The 21,082-nt window shown below is 35.7% G+C and overlaps 2 protein-coding genes across 9 annotated transcripts in view; one reads left to right on the top strand and one right to left on the bottom strand.

Moving 5' to 3' along the window:
* LOC131435117 (opsin, ultraviolet-sensitive) overlaps positions 1-21,082 on the top strand; it is a 316,741-nt gene that overhangs the window by 32,717 nt on the left and 262,942 nt on the right. The gene's annotated exons all lie outside the window — the stretch shown is intronic.
* LOC131435121 (carbonic anhydrase 7) overlaps positions 1-21,082 on the bottom strand; it is a 64,252-nt gene that overhangs the window by 14,147 nt on the left and 29,023 nt on the right. For all 6 annotated transcript variants that reach the window (XM_058602671.1, XM_058602670.1, XM_058602666.1 and 3 more), the window contains exon 3: positions 9,522-9,569. In XM_058602671.1, the coding sequence (XP_058458654.1) occupies positions 9,522-9,569 (48 nt within the window). The remainder of the gene's footprint in view (positions 1-9,521; positions 9,570-21,082) is intronic.

Here is a 21,082-nt window from a genome sequence, read left to right on the forward strand (position 1 = left end):
CCCAGTAATGTTCGATGAGGCCAAATTGGTGGATTGATATTTTTATCAACGAAATGTATACCCTTTTCCGCAATCCAATTGAGAGTGGTTTTGGCATAGTGAGCCGACGCCAAATCCAGCCAAAACAGTGGAGGTGTACTATGCTTCTTATATAAAGGAAGTAATCTCTTCTGGAGACACTCAGATCGCTAAGATTCTGCATTTATAACAGATCGGTTGAAAAGTTCGTATCGTTTCTATGAGAGGGCGCCATTAGAATTAAATACATACCATTTTCAGTTAGTACCAACCTTCAAAAGATACGTGTATAAATTTGACAGCTGTCTGATTATTAGTTTGTGAGATATTGCATTTTGAGTGAAGCTACTTTTGTTATTGTGAAAAAAAATGGAAAAAAAGTAATTTCGTGTGTTGATGATACACTACTTTTTGATGAAAAAAAGTGCCGCCGATACCAAAAAATGGCTTGATGAGTGTTATCCAGACTCTGCAGACACCCTAAAGATATCAAAGGAACGTGTTGGACATATTATTCACGAATATTTGGATATGAGAAAGCTTTGTGCAAAATGGGTGCCGCGTGAGCTCACAATCGATCAAAAACAACAACGAATTGATGATTCTGAGCAGTGTTTGGAGCTGTTATATCGAAATAAAACCGATTTTTTTCGTCGATATATAACAATGGACGAAACATGGCTCCATCACTTCACTCCGGAGTCCAATCAGACAGTGGACTACACGCGATGAAACGAACCCAAAGCATGGAAAGACTCAACAATCGGCCGGTAAGGTTATGGCGCCTGTATTTTGGGATTCGCATGGAATAATTTTCATCGACTACCATGAAAAGGGAAAAACCATCAACAGTGACTATTATCTAGCGTTATTAGAGCGTTTGAAGGACGAAATTTTAAAAAAAGGGCCTCATTTGAAGAAGAAAAAAGTTTTGTTTCATTAAGACAATGCACCGTGTCACAAGTCGATGAAAACCATGCTGAAATTGAACGAATTGTGCTTCAAATTGCTCCCTCATCCACCGTATTCTCCAGATTTGGCCCCCAGTGACTTTTTCCTGTTCTCAGACCTCAAGAGAATGCTCGCTAGTAAAAAAATTTAGAAGCGTTGAAGAGGTAATCGCTGAAACTGAGGCCTATTTTGAGGCAAAGGACAAATCGTACTACAAAAATGGTATCGAAAAGTTGGAAGATCGCTATAATCGCTGTATCGCCTCTGATGGCAATTATGTTGAATAATAAAAACGAATTTTGGCAAAAAAAATGTGTGTTTCTATTAAACGATAGGAACTTTTCAGCCGAACTGTTATTTCCGGTAGTGTAAAAAAATAGTTGACTTCAAACCACAGGAACATATTGCTTGCCATACCAGTACCTTTCGATCGAATTTCTCCACTTGATTCGACCTGTCCGCATCGCTCACATCCTCCCCAACGACGACAGTAAAGTAGTTGTGGACCTGGAAGGGTTTTTGAGTCTTCCTTTACATAAGTCTCATCGTTCATCAAAACGCATGCATCCGGACACTGCAAAAGATGCGAATACAATTTCCGGGCCCTTGTTGCTTCTCGCTTCTTCTGTTTTACACTTTGTTTCGAGATTTTCTGCTTCTTGTAGGTGTTCAGCTAATTTCGCTTTTTGATACGCTGGATCATTCCGAAACTCGTCCCTGCTTTTTTGGCCAAATCACGTATTGACATTGATTTGTTCTTCATGATTAGAGATACCACTTTCTGGTCCAGTTTCGGGTTGGAAAACCGGGTTTTCTGCTACTTACTGGTAGCTAATCCAAATAATAGTGTTCCCCAAACTCATTAATTATGGTTTTAACACTAGCATGATTAATTACAAACCGTTTCGCATAGTAATACCCTTCACAATCAGCCATGTGTCCAGAACTTTAATTTTCACTTCCTTTTCAATACGCAACGTTTTGAAAACGCAGAATTTCAACCGCACAAACAAGTAAAAAAACGAAAGCTGACAGAAAAACGCACAGCATGCTGTGATCTGAGCATAAAAAACCATCACAAATACATGCTCACAACACAAATGTATATGGATAGCTTATTTTCGATACACTCCTTATTGCAAGCACGTAGTTAGGTAAGGTAAAATCTCCAATAAGCAAGAGTTGGTATATCGAATCTTGGATTTCCAATCAAACAGGCACTCATCGAAAACTCAGTATCAATTCCGTCTACACAATCCTGAGTACTAAAACCTAAAACCACTCGCTCAACAGATTATTCGAAATTCAACAACTTAGCAAATGAAAAGGATTTCAATCACGAACTTCAACGCCGCTTTTGTGTACCTCCACTAGCAGAGATGAGGACTCAGTATGCACAAGAACTACCGTTGTATTGCAACAGAAAGTCGTGGTTGCATCAAATAACTTTGAAGATGGGAGATATTTTTCTGTTCGGATAACGCGCCTGCTACGATTCTTTCAAAAGCAATAATTGAACTTTTGAACTGTTCAAACTGATATTGGTTAACTAACTTATATAAAGACAAATTTTGTTGGGCATTGTGAAGCTTGAGTAGTTGAAAATCAGTGTGTATTATTTTCGTTCCTAACGTAATGAATCGAAACGATGACATTCTAAAGGAAAAATGCTGCATTTCATAAAATAAACATTCAGTTTACCTCTACGGAATTGGAAATACTTGATAATTCAAACATGCCATACCAATATTGATAAGAGGTGCACCGCGGGAAACAAATCATTTTCCATGTGCTGTTCCCGAGAATGTCACTGGTCACGCAACTACTGTTTATCAATGTTTAAATAATAATTTCATCGAATAGCGTGATCGAGAATTTCACTTAACAAGAGCTAGTCGTTTGATTCAAATATTTATGCCTCAGCAACTATTTTTTCGGAATAGTTTTTTTTTCAACGTCCGAAACAGTTTTCGAATTTTGCTTCATAAATGCTATAGAAATTTCCGGATAAAACATAACACCTAGTAACTCAATGTACGTCCTGGATCAAGGCATATACAAGTAACTTATTTACAGGCAAAATCCTGTAAGCTTATAAACTGTGTGTGTGACCTTCGGAGTCTTTGCTTGTTGTCTAGGCTTATAATTAATTGTTAATTTGCTCGTTGTACCACCCATCAAAGTTCAGTACCGTTTTCAATAATGCAGTGAAATTAATTTGCTGCTTCGGAAATAATAATAAATTACAGCTAACGTGAAGAACAGTAATCAATCAGACAGGGTGACATGTGAACTTCCCTAGCATTTTCAGCCGTCGTTTCAATACTTTGACTATTACTCTACACCGGAAATAACTGCGTTGGTATGTCAAAAACAGCAATACTCAATAAATTATCGAATATATCATGAATAATGAGTTATATCCCATAATATTATTGAAACGACCATGTAGAAAAAATTGAGGTTTATTTTCGTCTAGTAGTTTTCCATCATGGAGCACTGGAGTGCCGCTCATCGCATTTATATTTATAACGCGTTTTACATTATTATCGCTTACTATGTTAAGATATTTTGGTCACAAAAAAGTTATAATCAAATTTCCGTATTTTTAACTCTAAACAAAACACTAACGTAAAAGCTCGCGTGGGATATATTTCTACCCCAGACCAACTGGAAAAGGTCATAGCTTACGGACCCCGAATGATCAGTATACAATTTGCGGATGAATCTGCAGGAGGAAAGTTGAAAGAAATGTTAGAACCCAAATAATTGTGAGTAATTTTATTCCTTTGTGAACTAAATGCAATCAATGAAAATTCATAATAAACCAATTTTTAGCTTTGATCTGCAATACAGAAAGCTGATACGAAGAGTGTTTGCATTCCATCCCGAACATCTGTATTCCGGAAAAACTTTTTAGATCTCAGCTCCGAACCAGAATTTTGAACATTCAACCATAGTTGAATTTCTAAACTCAGTTTCAGAATTTACATCCTAAATTTAGTTTCAGAATACAATTCCTAAACTTAGCTTCAGAATTAAATTCACGAATTTCGAACCCGCATGCTCGAACAGAACTTGCAACTAGATTTTGGAAATTAATTCAGTTTCCTTATTAGGGTTCGGAATTCAAGTTCAGAATTCAGTTTTACAATTAAATACGAAACCTGGATTCTGTAATTGGGCTCAGCTCCAGAATTTTAGATTCCGAATTTTGTTTTTTTTATTCAGATCTAGTTCCTGAATTCAGGTTCTGTCAATATCAATTTAGTCGTATTCACGTCCTCCAGTTATGTCTCTGAAATTACGCACCCGCATTTTTAACCAGTTATAAATTTTGAATATTGCTATTTGCAAGGTAATTTCAACCCTTCGCTAAATCAGAGAATTCATGGTGGAATATTCCACCACTTGTGCTATGAAATTATGAAAATTACCATGAATTAACATGGTCGAAGTAACAGGAATCATTATCCAGAGAATGATATATTACCTGACATATTTTCTACCGAAACTCATTGGTAACTCTTTTTAACTGAGCCCTTCTATAAGTAAACACCATGATCTTTATTATTAACAGCAAAGTTCGCATCTCGTATGATACAGTAGAATTTGTTATCACGGGTCAAAAGAATACTTTATTATTTTAACAGAACGTTCTATAAGCGCTCGTTTATTCACTATTGAACAAAACGAATGTTGCCACAGAAGCCAGATGTGGTTTAGTCAAAACATTACCGGATTCAGAGCTTTGCAGCTGTCATGTAACTGGCCTCAAGTGTCTTACTCTTTCGACTTAATGTAACAGAATTTCTATGAAATTCTACACTCACTTCGCTTAACATATGAGTGTGATATGCTTGATGCATTTGATTCAGGCTTAGAGGGAAAATGAATGTTTATAGTAGATATAGATTTGTTCAGTTGCACCTCTTGCACTTTGTTTATGTCAATGTGCATATTCTCTTTTGGTAAAGTTTCTACTTTGGTTTTGTAGGCCCAATTGGTAATCTAACGCGCAGCTAATTTTACTTGACGCGCCATATAAGTTTCATTATTAGAATCTTTCTTAGAATTACGATTGAACTTTACACAGGCTGCTATGGAGAACTCATACAGTTTTAATTATTTTGTAGAGTTTTAGGACCTGTTTTAAAATGCAAGAAAAATTTGTTTTTGGTATAATCATTTTTGTTTTTATAAGATGATATATTGACCAATATCGAGATCCGGAATTAGTTCGATTCGGTTGAGGTTATTTTGATCGCTAGAGGAACAAATTCAAAGTGCGTTAAAAAACTATTTCTCATCATTCGGTTAGGTTTGCGCAACTTTTTTTCCGGCACCTAAAATAGTGTGGTTAAGAAATCGTTGTAATTGGAGCCAGATTCGGAGTCAAACTAACGATTCTCTCGTTGATTTCGTACCAATAATATGTTGGTTAATATTGATTACTTTTCAGTGTGTAAGAAACTGATAATTGCGATGCCTCTTATTAAGTGATTTACAGGTTCATAGAAAGTAATGTTGATTGTTGATATTTGAAATGATAACGGTGTTTAGTGTCAATAAGGTCGTAAAACAAATCGTTATATTTAATGGGTGAAATAAAATTATAACTAGGTACACTACAGAAAAAAAACAATAAATTCCATCCGACATTTTAATCAAAGCTGATATGAATCTAGATTACTAGAATCGAGAGTGGTATTGAAAATAGCCGACATTGAACTGAGATCTATTGATTTTTCTTGAATTGTTTGAACTGTATGTCTACTAGAAAAAATTAAACTCAGCAAAACTTATCATGCTATAGGAGAATATGGGAAAAATATTAAATTTAAAAGTTAATTTTCTCTGTATATGAATTGAAAAGTTATCTCATATATCTCATATTGATCTCAATCTGCTCGATCCACTGATTTTAATGTGCTTTTCGCGTGGCTATAAAATTATCAAAGTATTTTGTCTTTGGTATTGTGGTATATCGAAGAGATGACACTTGGTACAGTAACCCTAGAATCCCAGTTGCTATTAGCTTCATATCGTCAGCGCGATATTCGCTCGGTTGGCACGTGTTTGCATTTCAGGGGCATCGGGACCCCGATTCCTGTCTCAGCTCAATAATGTAACATCACTGGTGTTCAATTAGTGATCAGTTCTACCTAAAGTGGGTATGTAATTATTCTGTTGAACAGAACAAGAGTAATCATTCAATTAACGTTATTCTTTTTCTTCTTTCAAGGGCTGGTCTATTTTTTTAAAGAAGCGCTTAGTTGATTACATTTTTATGCGAATTTTCAAACTACAAACCAGTATGTATAACGCATATTCAAAAGTCCTATATTCATACTTCTCATTGATAAACATTTAGGGTTTTTTGTGTGTATCTTTGTAATCTTTGTTTATGGTCTCTTCGGATTAGATATTTCGGTACCATCAGCAAACTTTTCCTCTAAGGAGAAAACAAACAAAAAAAAGGCTCTCATTTAAAGGTTAGACTATTTTGTATGTTTGTTATCAAAGCGAAATAAAAAAGTAAAGTTTGTATTCCGAAAATAACAACGATATCAGAGTTATCAATAATATTTTCCTAAAATCAAACGACACATAAAAAATATTATTCATAAAAATAATAATGTGAAAAATATGCTTATCTGAGGACACAATAAACGTTAAATATTCAAAACCACTTTTCCAAATAAGGTAGCTTTCAACAGAGTAATAGCAAATACAAATAATAATACCCCTAGATCTCATACAAATGCATCAAATATTTTTGGTTCATCAAAGCAACTAGTAGGCCGGACTCATTCCTCAGTTTCAAACCTTCTGTTTACAAAGGTTGATAAAAAGCATATCTGGCAACGTAACATCAAGGTTGCTACGATACGAGATTAGTTTGTTTGTTGTCTTTTTTCACTATTTGCCTATGTTTTGAAATCGTGTGACCAAAGAACATGCAGGAGTATTTAATGTCTTATGATATGGCTGAACGAAAGCATGAAATTGAAATGTTAAATGACAGAAGTAAGTACTAAAACAGTTCTAACTTTAATTTACTTCTATTAAAAGCTCAATTCATTTTATTAATAGACGTAATATTTATCATTTTCCTGTAACTATTCTCCGCAAAACCCAGATTGACATTTCTATTCTACAAAACCACTATTAGACTACTGTCAGTCGGGAGTAGTACGCTACGCTATCGGAAAAAAAATCATATTGACTTCCACAGAATAGAAAAGTGTCCTACTTTTCACGTACTTAATTGGAAGCGTTAAGTTGAGGACGTTTAAGTGAAGAAGGTCATCTTGAATTATTCCGTGAGTTTTTTTACCAATTTCAGGAGAGCTTCAAACTTGTTCAAATACATTTTGTTATTTGTTTAATATACGCAAACAAGCTGAAATTCTAACTCAGAAATCGGTAGACAAATGATAATGGACGCGAAGACCATCAGCAAGTTAGGATAACAGTCTCGAGCTCAGTGGGCCAAAATCTTTTAACTTCACTTCAAAATATTACAATGCTAATCAATAAAAAAAATGATAAATGTTAATTAATGAAAGTAAAACAAGGACATCGTTCAAAATAAAAGCTTTTCTTTTCTTGAAATAATATTTTATAATTTTTCGAAAAAATGACTCCTTCTTGGACCAGGGCATTATTAAAACTGCAACATATAGAAATATACATATTTTTACGCCTAAAATACTGTAATTTATCTTAAACTTTGTTCCAAAAACAAAAATTTTTCTAATGAAATCGCAATTTATTAAATAAACAATGGCCCTTATTACCGTTCTCACTTTCACTTCCACTTACACTTCACTCACATATCACTTCACTAGATTTTACCTATTACCGGTATCACGCTCAGTGAAGTAATCACAACAGTGAAAAATATCATTTTTTTCAACAAAATTTTGGTGATTTGATGTTCGTAATAACAACAAGCTCATCTAAGTAATTACTTTTTTCTCTGAAGCGAATTTCGTGATAAAGACCTACATTCACTTCACTTCGTTTTCACCGTGAAGTGATACCGATAATAAGGTAAAAATCACTTCACTTGATTTTCACCGTGTAGTGATACTCATAATAAGGGCCAGTATCCAAGTTGAACGGATTTCAACCTTCAAAGTTGCCAGTTTTATAGGAAATTTGTGAAAGTACACTGTCATTCTGACAGTGGACCAAATATTGGAAAACGTGTCCTTGTAAATTCATGGGAGTATCATAATTTGTAGAGTGACTATAATCAGAGTGGCGACAGCTGTTCGTTTGGAATGACAGATACCAGTTCCAAACGAGCAAACGACCTGTCAATTCAATGTAAAGCTAATGGAATGTTTTGAATTGTTGCCAACATTACGGATGAGATGTCGTCACTCTGGTTATAGGCACTCTAATAATTTGTATTTGGTAATAGCCCTCATTGCCGGTTGCTCCATCGTCATCGTTTACCTAACGGAAGGACGATGACTTAAAAAACTCATTCAAAGATACCGCGGAGTTGGCTCTAGGGTATATGATCTATATGGTGACACAAAACACTTCAACAAACGGACGAACTTTTCGGTGGTGAAAGACCGTGAGATTAAAACCAGGATAAAATAAATGTATGACAAAAATCGATCAATTTATTCAGTAGTGTTCTAGTTCTAGATGCATAATTTATGTCAGTATTAAAATTTAAATCTAAAAATTATAACAAAATAATCTGGCAGCCCCAGCAGCGTGTTTCAAATATAGAAAAAATAGAACGGCAGCGTATACCAGTTTCAAATTTGACAGTAGAACTGTAAGAATAAATAAAATTAAAACGGCTTGCTGGGGATACGTTTGTTTCAGTTTCAGTTATATTATAGACCACCATATGAATCTTGCAGCTGCTAAATTTGCCAATTTTTTAAGTGTATGAAATTAGCAAAAAGCTTTTTCCGTTGAGGTTGAGGCATAGGTGTTGAATGAATAGTTTCTTATTTTTAATGGCAATCCTTGATGAAAACAGCTACTAGCTGAATAAAGTAGCTTTGCAGTACGAATTTGAATATGGTTTGTATTGATTCCATGATGACAAATTAACCCTCCGTTTGACATTTGGAACTAGCCAGACCTTTTTCCCTTGGTCCAAAAGTATCAAAAATAGTAATCAAATCAAAAACTTACTTCCTTTTCTTAAAAATGGCCGATTTTCATAAAATCACGCTCAAATCCAATGGTGTCATTGATTACCATTGAATTTTATTTGGATCTGGTTGTCATTCTGTCTTTTAGACACCAAAAACGTAGTTTTTTAATAAACTTTTCTCAGAAATGTTTTTATTTGTATCAGTTACTGATATCGTACCAACTACGAATATATCAATAATCAATTCCGATTTCTTGTATTGAAAATTGCAAACCTTTATTTGAAGAACTATGCTAAAATCGTTAAAATTCATTACACCACTAGGAGGATTGAACAGGACGTGTTTTTAACATGTGTGAAATTTATTAAAGAAACTGAATCTAAAAGCATTTATTACGTCGAAATAGACACTTACCTTTAGCACCATCATATCCAAAGTCCTGACATCTTGCGCAAGATAAAACTGAAATAGAATAAAAGCAACTAATTAATAATGGATCATAAAACAATGCATTTTTATCTGAGTTAGATAACATGTAAACGTTAAAAATGGGATTCAATAATATTTCAACTAAATGAAGGTTCAGACTGAACTGCATTCTTTAACTGTTAAATAATAGGAATTTCAATCAGACCGAAGAATGGGGCTTCCTCGGAATGCCCGGCTAGAAAGGGCTATATTTACCACTGGATATCAATTCCAATATCGCAGAAATCCCCAATCGCTCTGAACAGTGAGGTCGATATCACGAAGCATCGTGCCGTTTTTTTCCCATGCCTAGTCATGACGGTATGCAAGACCATCCACCGCGAAGGGTTGACAGGAATCAACAAGCCACAATTTATTACGGCCCGGCGCACTGCTGGACTCATTACATAGTAGTATCGTATGTGTACCAATTGCTAGACAACCGGCAATTCTCCCTCGTAAAGATTTTTATCGGCCACTCATACGGGAAGTGCCAGACCAGACCAGCCCAGGCCAGTCCAGCACAGTAATTTTGCGGCTGTCGTTTTGAAGCAGTTACACGAGAACTCATACATTATTCAGTTAGTACTTTCCGGGCGCTATCGGCAGCTCTGTAAAGAACCGATTTGTCGGCAGTTTTTGAACTGCCTTCAGATTGCATATTCCTACGACAAGTGCCGTGAAGACGAGCCAGGTAATCAATGATAAGCTGTACACGAGCACTATTTTAATATTTGAATAAGGGCGGCGATTCTTCACATCCGTTCGGGTGAGTTATTGAGTAACATCCAGGAGATAGCGTTGGCTAATGGTTGATGGGAAAATAGGTACCTGTTTCATTCAAATTTCACTAGACGAACGCACATATGAGGAAAACCGTGTGAGCCAATCCTAATCTATACTCTACAAAAAATCAATCGTTTGCATTCATAGATTAATGAAACAATTAGTTGTGTTGTAACTTTGACGGGGCTACTTTCGCACCTCATGGCTTAATGACACAATCACGGATCAGCTAGTTCCTGTAATTATCATTAGCAACGAAATTCCAAGCTGCTCACACTCTAATATATGTTGATCGGAGTGAGCTTTCTTGGTCATTTAAAAATAATTACTCAAACCCAATACGTTCTATTTCATGTGAGCAGCTTTTAACAGGCTTAAATTGTGCAATTATTCACGTTGCAATTGTGATCGCCTGGGCTCGAACAACCAGCAATCTTTCGAAGATTAATTAAAATCATCACTCCTTTTCTTAAATCCTTGCTTTTTTACGCTCCTTCGTTGTTTCGCAGACTGATGAACGTACGTCTGTTCATAGTGTAAAATCAATTTCGGCTGATACTAGGACAAGCTTTTAGATCGAAGATGGCGTTGATAGAAAAGTAAGTGCGGAAGGAAATGGAATGCGGTCGCAATGAAAATCCGAATCTGTCAGTAAGAAAACTTGCAAAAAAGCTTGGTATTCCTGCAATGTTCTAAAACCTTTCGATACACGTTTGACAACAGCCTGGAAGGCTGGGATCGGAACAAAAACGGATCTCAAGAATTATCAGGAGACGAAGGTGGAGCAAATATTGCAAAAAATCATATTTTTCGGTTCGTGCTTCGGCTAGGAAAAATAACAACGTCTCCAACTTTCGTGCATGCTTCCAACCACTGACAAAGTATAAAGTCCGGTTGAAGAAACAAACACTATTTTGGTGATTTTTTTGGAACTATCATTTAACAAAATAAATTCAAATGTTTTGCATAATACAAAGCATCAACATTCCGTAATTTTTTCGTGGAAAAATATTGAGAAATATGCCGAAAAAGAGAACGCTTCTTGGAAATCATGATTTGCGGTGTCCACTGTATCGCAGTCAACGAATCAAAGCAACACAGTTATTTTATTTATTTAATTATTTTTGGTGGTTGTTTAAAGTTAAAAAGACGATTTTTCACGAAAAAGAATCATCATTCCGTAGCTAAAAAAAACCCTCCTCAAAGTAATAAAAAAATGAAAAGGAAAACGTTTTGGTCTGGTATTTCACAGATAGAAAGTGTGTACAAAATTTGAAAAAAAATTGAAACTTGCTTTCGAGAAAAACGTATTTAAAGTTTATTGTCTATAAAATCGAAGGAAACAATTTATTTTTCTGGGGTCTTTTCAAGTCAGTCATTCTCTTGCTCCTTCGCAGTACGAGATACGCAAAGTTAAAGGCCCATAACTTCCAGAGTTTTATTCCGATAAGGCTGAAAATTTGACAGAATATTTTTGAAATATTTTACTATAAGGAAATATAAAGAAAAAAATGATTATTCAAAAGTACTTGACCCTACTATAATGATAAACAGAATGTGACTGTTAAAACCCGAACCCGCAAGTTGTATTACGAATATTTGATAAAGTTTTCCTGCGTGAAAATGGGCAATAAAAATTATGTGTTGGAAGTCTTTGAGCGGTTTCCCGAAATTTAATTACATACTGCCATGCAACGGAACGGCGTATAGGAACATTTCAGACAAGTTTCCCAAAAATATATGGTTTGGCAGGCAATATGCAGCTGCGGTCGATCAAGCCAAGTGTCATCACAAGGAAACATAACGTGAAGAAGAAAGATCCTAAAGAAGCGGTTGTTACAATTCCTACGCATCCATGACGCTCCCTCACTATCCTGACCTGATTTTTTTTTTGTTTCAATTATAGAGGTTTTAACATTAATGTCATTCGCCTCTTCGGGCCAGAAAAACTTTCTGACCCTATGTGCGGGGTTGGGAATCGAACCCAGGCGGGCTGCGTGAAAGGCATCGACTTACCCATCACGCTATACCCGTCCCCTCCTGACCTGATTTGTACACCAGCAATGTTTGATATATAGTGAATGGAGTCCATATTGTACCGAAAGAGACAAGTCCACCCAACCGTACGGAGTTGTGACGTATCGAGCGGTATTGGGTTCTCGTGAAGAAAGAATTCTCTCATCCAAATGCAGCAATTTCATGAGAAACTTATATACGATCTCTCCGAATTTCATAGTAATTGGAAGAATCGTTCTTCATCGAAAAATATTAGACCCGTACATTTTTTATTTTGTCATTGGGTGACAATTTCATTGTTAGAATGGATCAAAAAATCCAATTTTTCAAATTTCTTCAAAAAAGACATTTTTTTAAATCATAACTTTTGAACCACTTGACCGATTCCGCAAATATTTGGATATGCTGTCAATAAATATCTATAGTTTTCAGGAAAAATATGTGAATATTGTAAAGTTGAAGTTTAGTGTTTGAAAATTAATACAATTGTATAATTTTTTAACGGTTTTCATGGCTTGTGACCGATGGGCACTATGACATTTTATATTTTTTTCTGAAAGCTGAAACATTTTCGCATATAACATATCCAAGAATTGGCGATGTATGATTTTATTTTGTTTTTAAATAAAATTTTTTTGAAAATATCAAGTTTTTGTAGTTTCAAAAAATCGTTTTTGGTAAATTTATAAATTTTGAACCACTCGACCGATTCCACTCACTCGTGGATATTTTGTCAACAAATGTCTGCAGATTTTACGATGGGGGATAGAGTAAGATAAAATCTGTGCGAAATATTTTTTTTTATTCGAAGACAACAATAAATAATATCACGAAACAAAAACTAAACATATCGATATGAAAAAATGTTTTGACGTGTTTTTGTATTAATATTATGTGTCACGGCTCTATCCATCTCTATCATATTTGCTAAGAAGGAGTTAACTCCAACTTTGTCATAATAACATTTTTTCCCAAAAACTGCAGACATTTTCTGACAAAATAACCACAAATTATCAGAATCGGTCGAATGGTTCAGAAGTTTTAAATTTATCAAACGTCTTTTTCAAAGAAAATCGAAAAAAAAACACGGAAACTACAAAAACTTGAAATTTTCAATAAATTATAACTCAAAAACAAACAAAACAGATGTGTTATGTAAAAAGGTTACAGCTTTCCAAAAAATAATAACATAGTGCAAATTGGTCGCAAACCATGAAGGTTTCTGTTCAAAAGATATACAATGGATTTTTTTAAACACAAAACAAAAATTTTACAATATTCGCATTTTTTCCAAAAACTGCAGACATTTCTTGACAAAATATCCACAAATTATCAGCAACGGTCAAGTGGTTCAAAAGTTATGATTCTTAAAAAATTATTTTTGGAGAAAATCGAAACAATCGAATTTTTGATCCACCCTTACATGGATCCCTAAATCCCTAAATTCCTAAATCCCTAAATCCCTAAACCCCTTAATCCCTAAATCCCTAAATCCCTAAATCTCTAAATCCCTAAATCCCTAAATCCCTAAATCCCTAAATCCCTAAATCCCTAAATCCCTAAATCCCTAAATTTCTAAATCTCTAAATCCCTAAATCCCTAAATCCTTAAATTCCTAAATCAATAAATCTCCAAATCTCTAAATCCCTAAATCCCTGAATCCCTAAATCCCTAAATCCCTAAATCCCTAAATCCCTAAATCCCTAAATCCCTAAATCCCTAAATCCCTAAATCCCTAAATCCCTAAATCCCTAAATCCCTAAATCCCTAAATCCCTAAATCCCTAAATCCATAAATCCATAAATCCCTAAATCCCTAAATCCCTAAATCCCTAAATCCTTAAATCCCTAAATCCCTAAATCCCTAAATCCCTAAATCCCTAAATCCCTAAATCCCTAAATCCCTAAATCCCTAAATCCCTAAATCCCTAAATCCCTAAATCCCTAAATCCCTAAATCCCTAAATCCCTAAATCCCTAAATCCCTAAATCCCTAAATCCCTAAATCCCTAAATCCCTAAATCCCTAAATCCCTAAATCCCTAAATCCCTAAATCCCTAAATCCCTAAATCCCTAAATCCCTAAATCCCTAAATCCCTAAATCCCTAAATCCCTAAATCCCTAAATCCCTAAATCCCTAAATCCCTAAATCCCTAAATCCCTAAATCCCTAAATCCCTAAATCCCTAAATCCCTAAATCCCTAAATCCCTAAATCCCTAAATCCCTAAATCCCTAAATCCCTAAATCCCTAAATCCCTTAATCTCTAAAACCCAAAACCCAAAAATCTCAAAATCCCAAAAGCCCAAAATCCCAAAAGCCCAAAATCCCTAAATCCCTGAAAATTTTTTTTTTCTTTGCCATATACGGTCGTTTCTTTGCAATTTCAGCCTTCAAACGCTGCAGTAACGCTATATAATATTTACTGTTAATGGTTTTTCCTTTCTCCAAATATTCGATGAATATTACACCACGCACATCTCAAAATACCAAGGCCATAACCTTTCCAGCCGATTGTTGTGTTTTCGGGCGCTTTAGACGAGGTTTGGACAATTTGGACACAACAACATTTCTTTTCTCTACAGATGACGATCGTTTTGATTCCGAAGTGATGTGATGAGTCCATGTTTCATCCATTGTCACATGTCGACGCGAAAATTCCGTTTTTTATGTTTAAACACTGCTCAAAATCATCAACACATTCTCGTTTTTGGTCAGCAGTAAGCACCCACTCTGAACAGAGTACCGTCACTCTTAGCACAATAACTCACAAACTAATGAAAAGAATATCAAGAAATTTTAACTGCTGTTTTTTTAAGGTTAGTATTAACTGAAAAAAGTGAATGCAATAAAACTAACGCCATCTATGTGTTAGGTCCGGGACTTTTCAGCCAATGTGTTAATTTGCATCAAATGATGTAGGAGAAATTAATTTCTTGAGTACAGTTCAACAAACTGTACACAGCAAAAAGTATATTGTTAATTTACTTATACTTTCATGAACATACTTGAAGCAGGAAAATTACTTTACAGGCAATACACGGCCAGTAAGCCGAAACTTGTTTCGTTCGAGACGTCAGTTTAGACGTTACACTTCTTGTGTAATAAAAAAGTGTCTTGCAAATAGCATTAACTTTACGTCTGCTCAGCAGATTATGTTGATCCGGGGGTTTGCGTCAGCAGTTCAACATAATCTGCTGACGCACTGATGAGTCGAAGACGAAACGTAAACTTAAGTTGAAATGGTTATGTCAGCATAAATTTGAGGGTAAAAGCAAGCTTTTTCCCCTTCAAATTACTACTTTACAGTGTTTTATTTTTCAATATACATTAAAAGTAAAACTAAGCGATTATTTGAATATACTTTTACATTGGAAAATCAAATTATTGATTTACATATCGTGTCAATTTCATCATTTTTTTCGTGTAGGTCGTGTAATATTCAATTTAGAGTAACATTTAATCTGTTAAAATGGCGCAACCTAATAAAAACCTGAGTTCTAAGACTTTCATATCTAAATGACTCTGTAACTGCTACGTTTAGAAGGAAAATCACTTTAGCAAAGGTATTGCTTTTTATCTGTAAAATCACATTTTTGTGTTCGAATAACTGTTTTCAGCCCAAACTTGAAACTCTTTGGGTGTAATTGTTATAGGTCTAATTTTATTATGTCTGAAGAGATATCACCATTAAATACTGGAAATGAATTTGAGACTGAAATTAAATTGTTTGAAAAATTGAAGAGGCTCTAATTCTCGAAAACCTATTCTTCGCACCATTATTGTACGAATTAATCTTAGGTCTTGAGTTGAATTGGTCTCTCTATCCGTGCAAAACGAACGGCTTATTGCAATAATCACAACATTTTGACGTGAACACGTCTCTTTACTTCACTATGGAGCACCGTTTTCAAAATTCGCCCTGTGGAAGGATGGGTAGAACTTAATCGTGAATATCTCGAGTTGTACTAAACACAACAAAAATTTTTTTTTATCTATGTCATCAGTAATACCATCAACAATTTATGATTAAAATTTTTTTAGGGGACGAATATAGCGGCATGGGTTATTCGATTCCTTTCACGCAGTGGGCTCCCCGACCCCGCACATAGGGTCAGAAAGCTTTCCAGGCCCGAAAAGGGGAACGACCTTAAGATAAAAACCTCTATAACTGAAACAAAAAAAAAATAAATTCTGAACAGTCATGTATAACTCTAAAATTAGGTTTCCTCAAATTTACTGAAACAATGAGAAAAACTCATCAAGGTAGTCTCAGTCCCTGATGTTCAAATGGATGAGTAGAAAATGATAAGCATGGTTCAAAATCGATCATTTCTTCTAGTGCTTTAGACGGGACTGGACCAACACCAACAGATCTTCTGCATGGTATAAAGCCATGGATTAATTCTGGAACTGAATTCTAAAACTGATTTTTCGAACTGAGTTCTGAACCGTAATTTAAGGTTAAAAATTAAGTTTCGAAATTTATTTCCAGGGTACAGATACAATACATGAAACTAAAAATCTGGAAATAAAGAATAATTCGTGAGTCTGGAACTAGATTTGTAGAACTGGATTTTCTTCCTGAATTCAGTTTCATAATTTAATTACAAAACTCAGTTTTAAAAGACATTTCCAAAATTCAGGTTCAGAAATTGCATGTATAATTTGAATTCGGAATTTGAAACTAGAATTTAGAGTTTGATTCATGTTCGGAAGCGATTTCCCCGGATTGGAGGAGGTTGCGGACGGATTTATAACTGAATTTATTTCTGAAAGCTTATGACACCAGTTTTTGGAGTTTATTATTTTCATTTTATCAGTCAGCTGGTATTATCTTTTCGTTAGGTAATGGAGAAAAGTTCTGCATGTGTGTGGACAACACTATGATTTTTTTAGGAGCTCGCTCAAAAGTAACTTTTCGAATCATTTCTAGTTCTGGTTTTACTTCTTGTGTGAGAGACAAAAACGAAAATATTTTAAATCAAACAGTTTATTTGAGGTCAAACCGTTTATTTGCGACTCTCAAGCGACAACTTTCCACAGGGGAAATTACGACAAAAAATAAGTTTTGGTGATAAAGATTTGCATGACTTTTGTTAGTATTTGGTTCTATGATTGTTAGAAAAACTCCCAAGTCCTCTCACCCAGTGATAACTAAGTGATATCCAGATCTGGATTCTGGTCCTGAACACTGGATTCGAATATTGAACTATCGAACAAGGTTTCTGGATCAGAATAGTGAATCTGAACCTGGATTCTTGAAAGAGATTCTTTATCCGAATATTGATTCTGAACTTGAAGGTTCGGGATTCTAGACCTGGAGTTAGAACGTGAATCTGAACGTCTGAAAGAAATCTTCACTTAGATTCTAGACCTGGATTCTGCGCCAGAATTCTGTTTTCTGAACTTCTGACAGAGTTTCCGAAACTAAACTTTGAACCTATTTTGCACTTAAACTATGAGCTTGAATTGGATTCTGGACCTGAGTTCTCTAGGATTCCTCAATTCTAAACTTGAACCTAAATTATTGACAGAGATTCTGAACCTAGACCAGGATTCTGAACCTGGATCCTGGAGTTGCATATCCGACAAGGTTTTTGGATCTGAATACTGAGTCTGGACATGATTTTTGAACCAGAATTCTGACCGAGATTTTGAGCCTGAGACAGAAATCTACACTTGTGAACTGAGCATGGAATTGGATTCTGAACCTGAACCTGATTTCTTGGCTTGAGCTCTCGATGAAGGTTTCGGGTCCAAATCTGGAGCAGGATTCTGGAGCTGAATTCAGGATTCCAAACAAGATTGTTACTCAAAAAATTTGACAGAGATACTGGGAATGCACCAGAATCGTGAACCTGGAACTTGATCCTGATTTTGGATTTAGAAACATAACTCAGGACGGCAACGGGTCATTTCGCCGAAAGTCATCTAGCCGAGAGTCGTTTCGTCGAAAGCCATTTCGCCGAAAGTCGCTTCGCCGAAAGGGTTACTTTCGCCGAAAGGGTGATTTCGGCGAAGGTGCCATTTCGTCGAATGAATCATTTTTTACGAAAAGGTAATTTTGAGTACACAACATAATAATTTAATTTAGTTAAATTGATGTGGCGCAGCCACATAACCGAAGCCAAGGCCTCTTGCATACAAACCTGTAATCGCCTCTTCCACTCGGTCTACTCAAAGCTAGGTTTCTTTGCTTTTGTTAGGTCCGAACGAGCGGCATCGAGGTCGGGTAGCATACGAACAAAACCGCAAACAATTGCCTGATAGCTAAACTAACTAATAAAGTCAACAAGTTTTTTTTGGGAATTCCATTCTAAGGAAAATTATTCAAGTCTCCGGAACATTTCAGAAGTTCGATTATAGGTCAACAAAACGGGAGTAAACATAATCATTTTTTTATTTGCTTTTTTATCAATTCCAATCACAAAATTAGGAATAATAAAGAATTCGGCAAAATTGCCCTTTCGGCGAAATGGCTTTCGGCAAAATGGCTTTCGGCGAAACGGTTTTCGGCGAAATGACATTCGGCGAAACGGCTTTCGGCAAAATGATCCCTCAGGACTTAGATTCTAGGCCAAAATTTTAAGGCATGATTAAGGTTTCTAGATCTGAGCTCTGGACCTGCATTCTGACTTTGGATCCTGTATTCTGAAACTGATACAGAATTCTTTATTTGAATTCTGAATCTGGACCTGAATTCCGTGAATCTGAACCTGAATTGAGTAACTTGACCTAACTTCTGAATATGAATTTGTGATCTGAGTGCAGAATCTTAATTCTGAACCTGAAGTTTGGAATTGAACTTGAATTGAATTGAAATTGGACTCAAATTTTGAACCAAAATTATTGACAGAGATTCTGGATTCTGGAATTTAATGTTCAACCTGGACTTGGATTTTGGTTCTGAGTCAGAATTCTGACAGAGTTTTTGAAACTGAAACTAGATCCTGAACCTTGACTCTTCACCTGAATTCTGGACCTAGTTTCAAAACATGGATCTGGCTTCTTGAGCGAAAATCGGGATCCAAATTTTTGGCCTGCATTTTGGACCAGAACTCCTGACAGAAATACAGAAGTTTTCGTGTGCTTTGGACATAAGTTTTAATTCCAGGCCTAGACTCTAGGTCTGAATTCCTGACAGATCTGAACCTAAATTCCGAACCGGGGAAGCAGGATTTTGGGTCTGAATTCCGAACATGAACCTGAATTCTGGATCTGACCTCAAGATTCTGAACAAGATTTTGGACACGAACTCTGAAAATCATTCTGACCATCTGGATTCTGAACGTGGACCTGATTTTTGTTCTGTATTTTGTATGAATTGAAGTTGGAATATAGACATGATATGAATTTCTAATGGAACATTGGAATTATTTACACTCATTTTTATTTGACCAATTTTTGGTCGAAACAGTACTTCATCTTTCATCTTCTTAATTTCGTTTTCTTTCTCACAAGAATTCAATGATGTACTAACCACATCAATTTTTGCAACTGATAAATTGGAATGAAATTGTTTTTCGCAATGATAGACCCACATGTCTATATAAGTTTGTCATGAGCGCATTTTACTCAGGGTCTTTCTCAGAAAGATTTTTTAAATATCGAAGCCTACTACTTGCGACTCATTACCCACCTGTTGACAATTTTGAGTTTACTACCCACTGAAAATGAGCTAATGCCCACTAGTGGTCTGTAGAAACCAGTTTGGGAATCACTGGTATAGATGGACCGTGTCACAACTCTGGAAACGAAGAAGTAAAAGTTGCAGAGTTCACACAATCAATCAACTAATACGAACGATTATCGGTATTCGGAGGAGCGAAAGAAGCATGGAAGAAATGTACGTGCTCACGTCCTTCAGTTATGCCTGTGACTTTACCCAACATATTCTTTTGTATTACAAATACTGATTGTCCTTCATAAGGTTTTGATACCTGTAAGTTTTTCATTTTGAATCAAAATGCAAAAGTTGGTTCCAATGGTATTTCTGAAATTGTTTTCCCAGTGAATAGTTTGAAACAAAAAAAACTTTCCCCGTTCATTGTCCAGTCCAGTGGAAATGTGTGTAATTTATTTAACCATGGGTCTGACATCGCCCGAGGTCAATTCTTCGTTGCCATCGACTTTTTTTGCTGTGGGAATCTTAGTCGATGCTCCGCGTCCAAATCTACCTTCGACGGACCCACGTCAATCTCAATCACGTTCCGATAGATTTCCGTGACATTGTCCCTGCTTGAGCAAGTACGGCTATCATTTGCGTCCGTCGTGTTTGGACGAATGGAATCGATTTAATATTCATGGCATGTGCTCAATTCTGCTTGTATGGCATCGTATATTGCATTATGAATCTGCTGTCGCGTTAATGGATTTTGATTCGAGTTTCATTGAGTTGAGGTACTCCAGCGCCTGAATACTGAATACAATATGTTCGAACGAAAGAAAACATAATTAACATAGCTTGTATGGCATTTCTCAAAACAACCAGTGTATCGTAATTCAGTTATGTCAGCTGTGAATGCATCATGCGATTCAGAAGCTGTCTCTTGTTGCTATTATTCCGTCGTCTAGAGTCAGAATCGTGCATCCAAACAATTTCCCCTCCATCTTTTAATGACACCGGTTTCCTACATTACCGTCAACTTTGAGGCTACTTTGCGGCATTGATAGGCAGTTCTCTATATGAAAGCAGATTGATCGTT

Source organism: Malaya genurostris, chromosome 3 (genome assembly GCF_030247185.1).
Source record: "Malaya genurostris strain Urasoe2022 chromosome 3, Malgen_1.1, whole genome shotgun sequence".
NCBI classification, from domain to species: domain Eukaryota; kingdom Metazoa; phylum Arthropoda; class Insecta; order Diptera; family Culicidae; genus Malaya; species Malaya genurostris.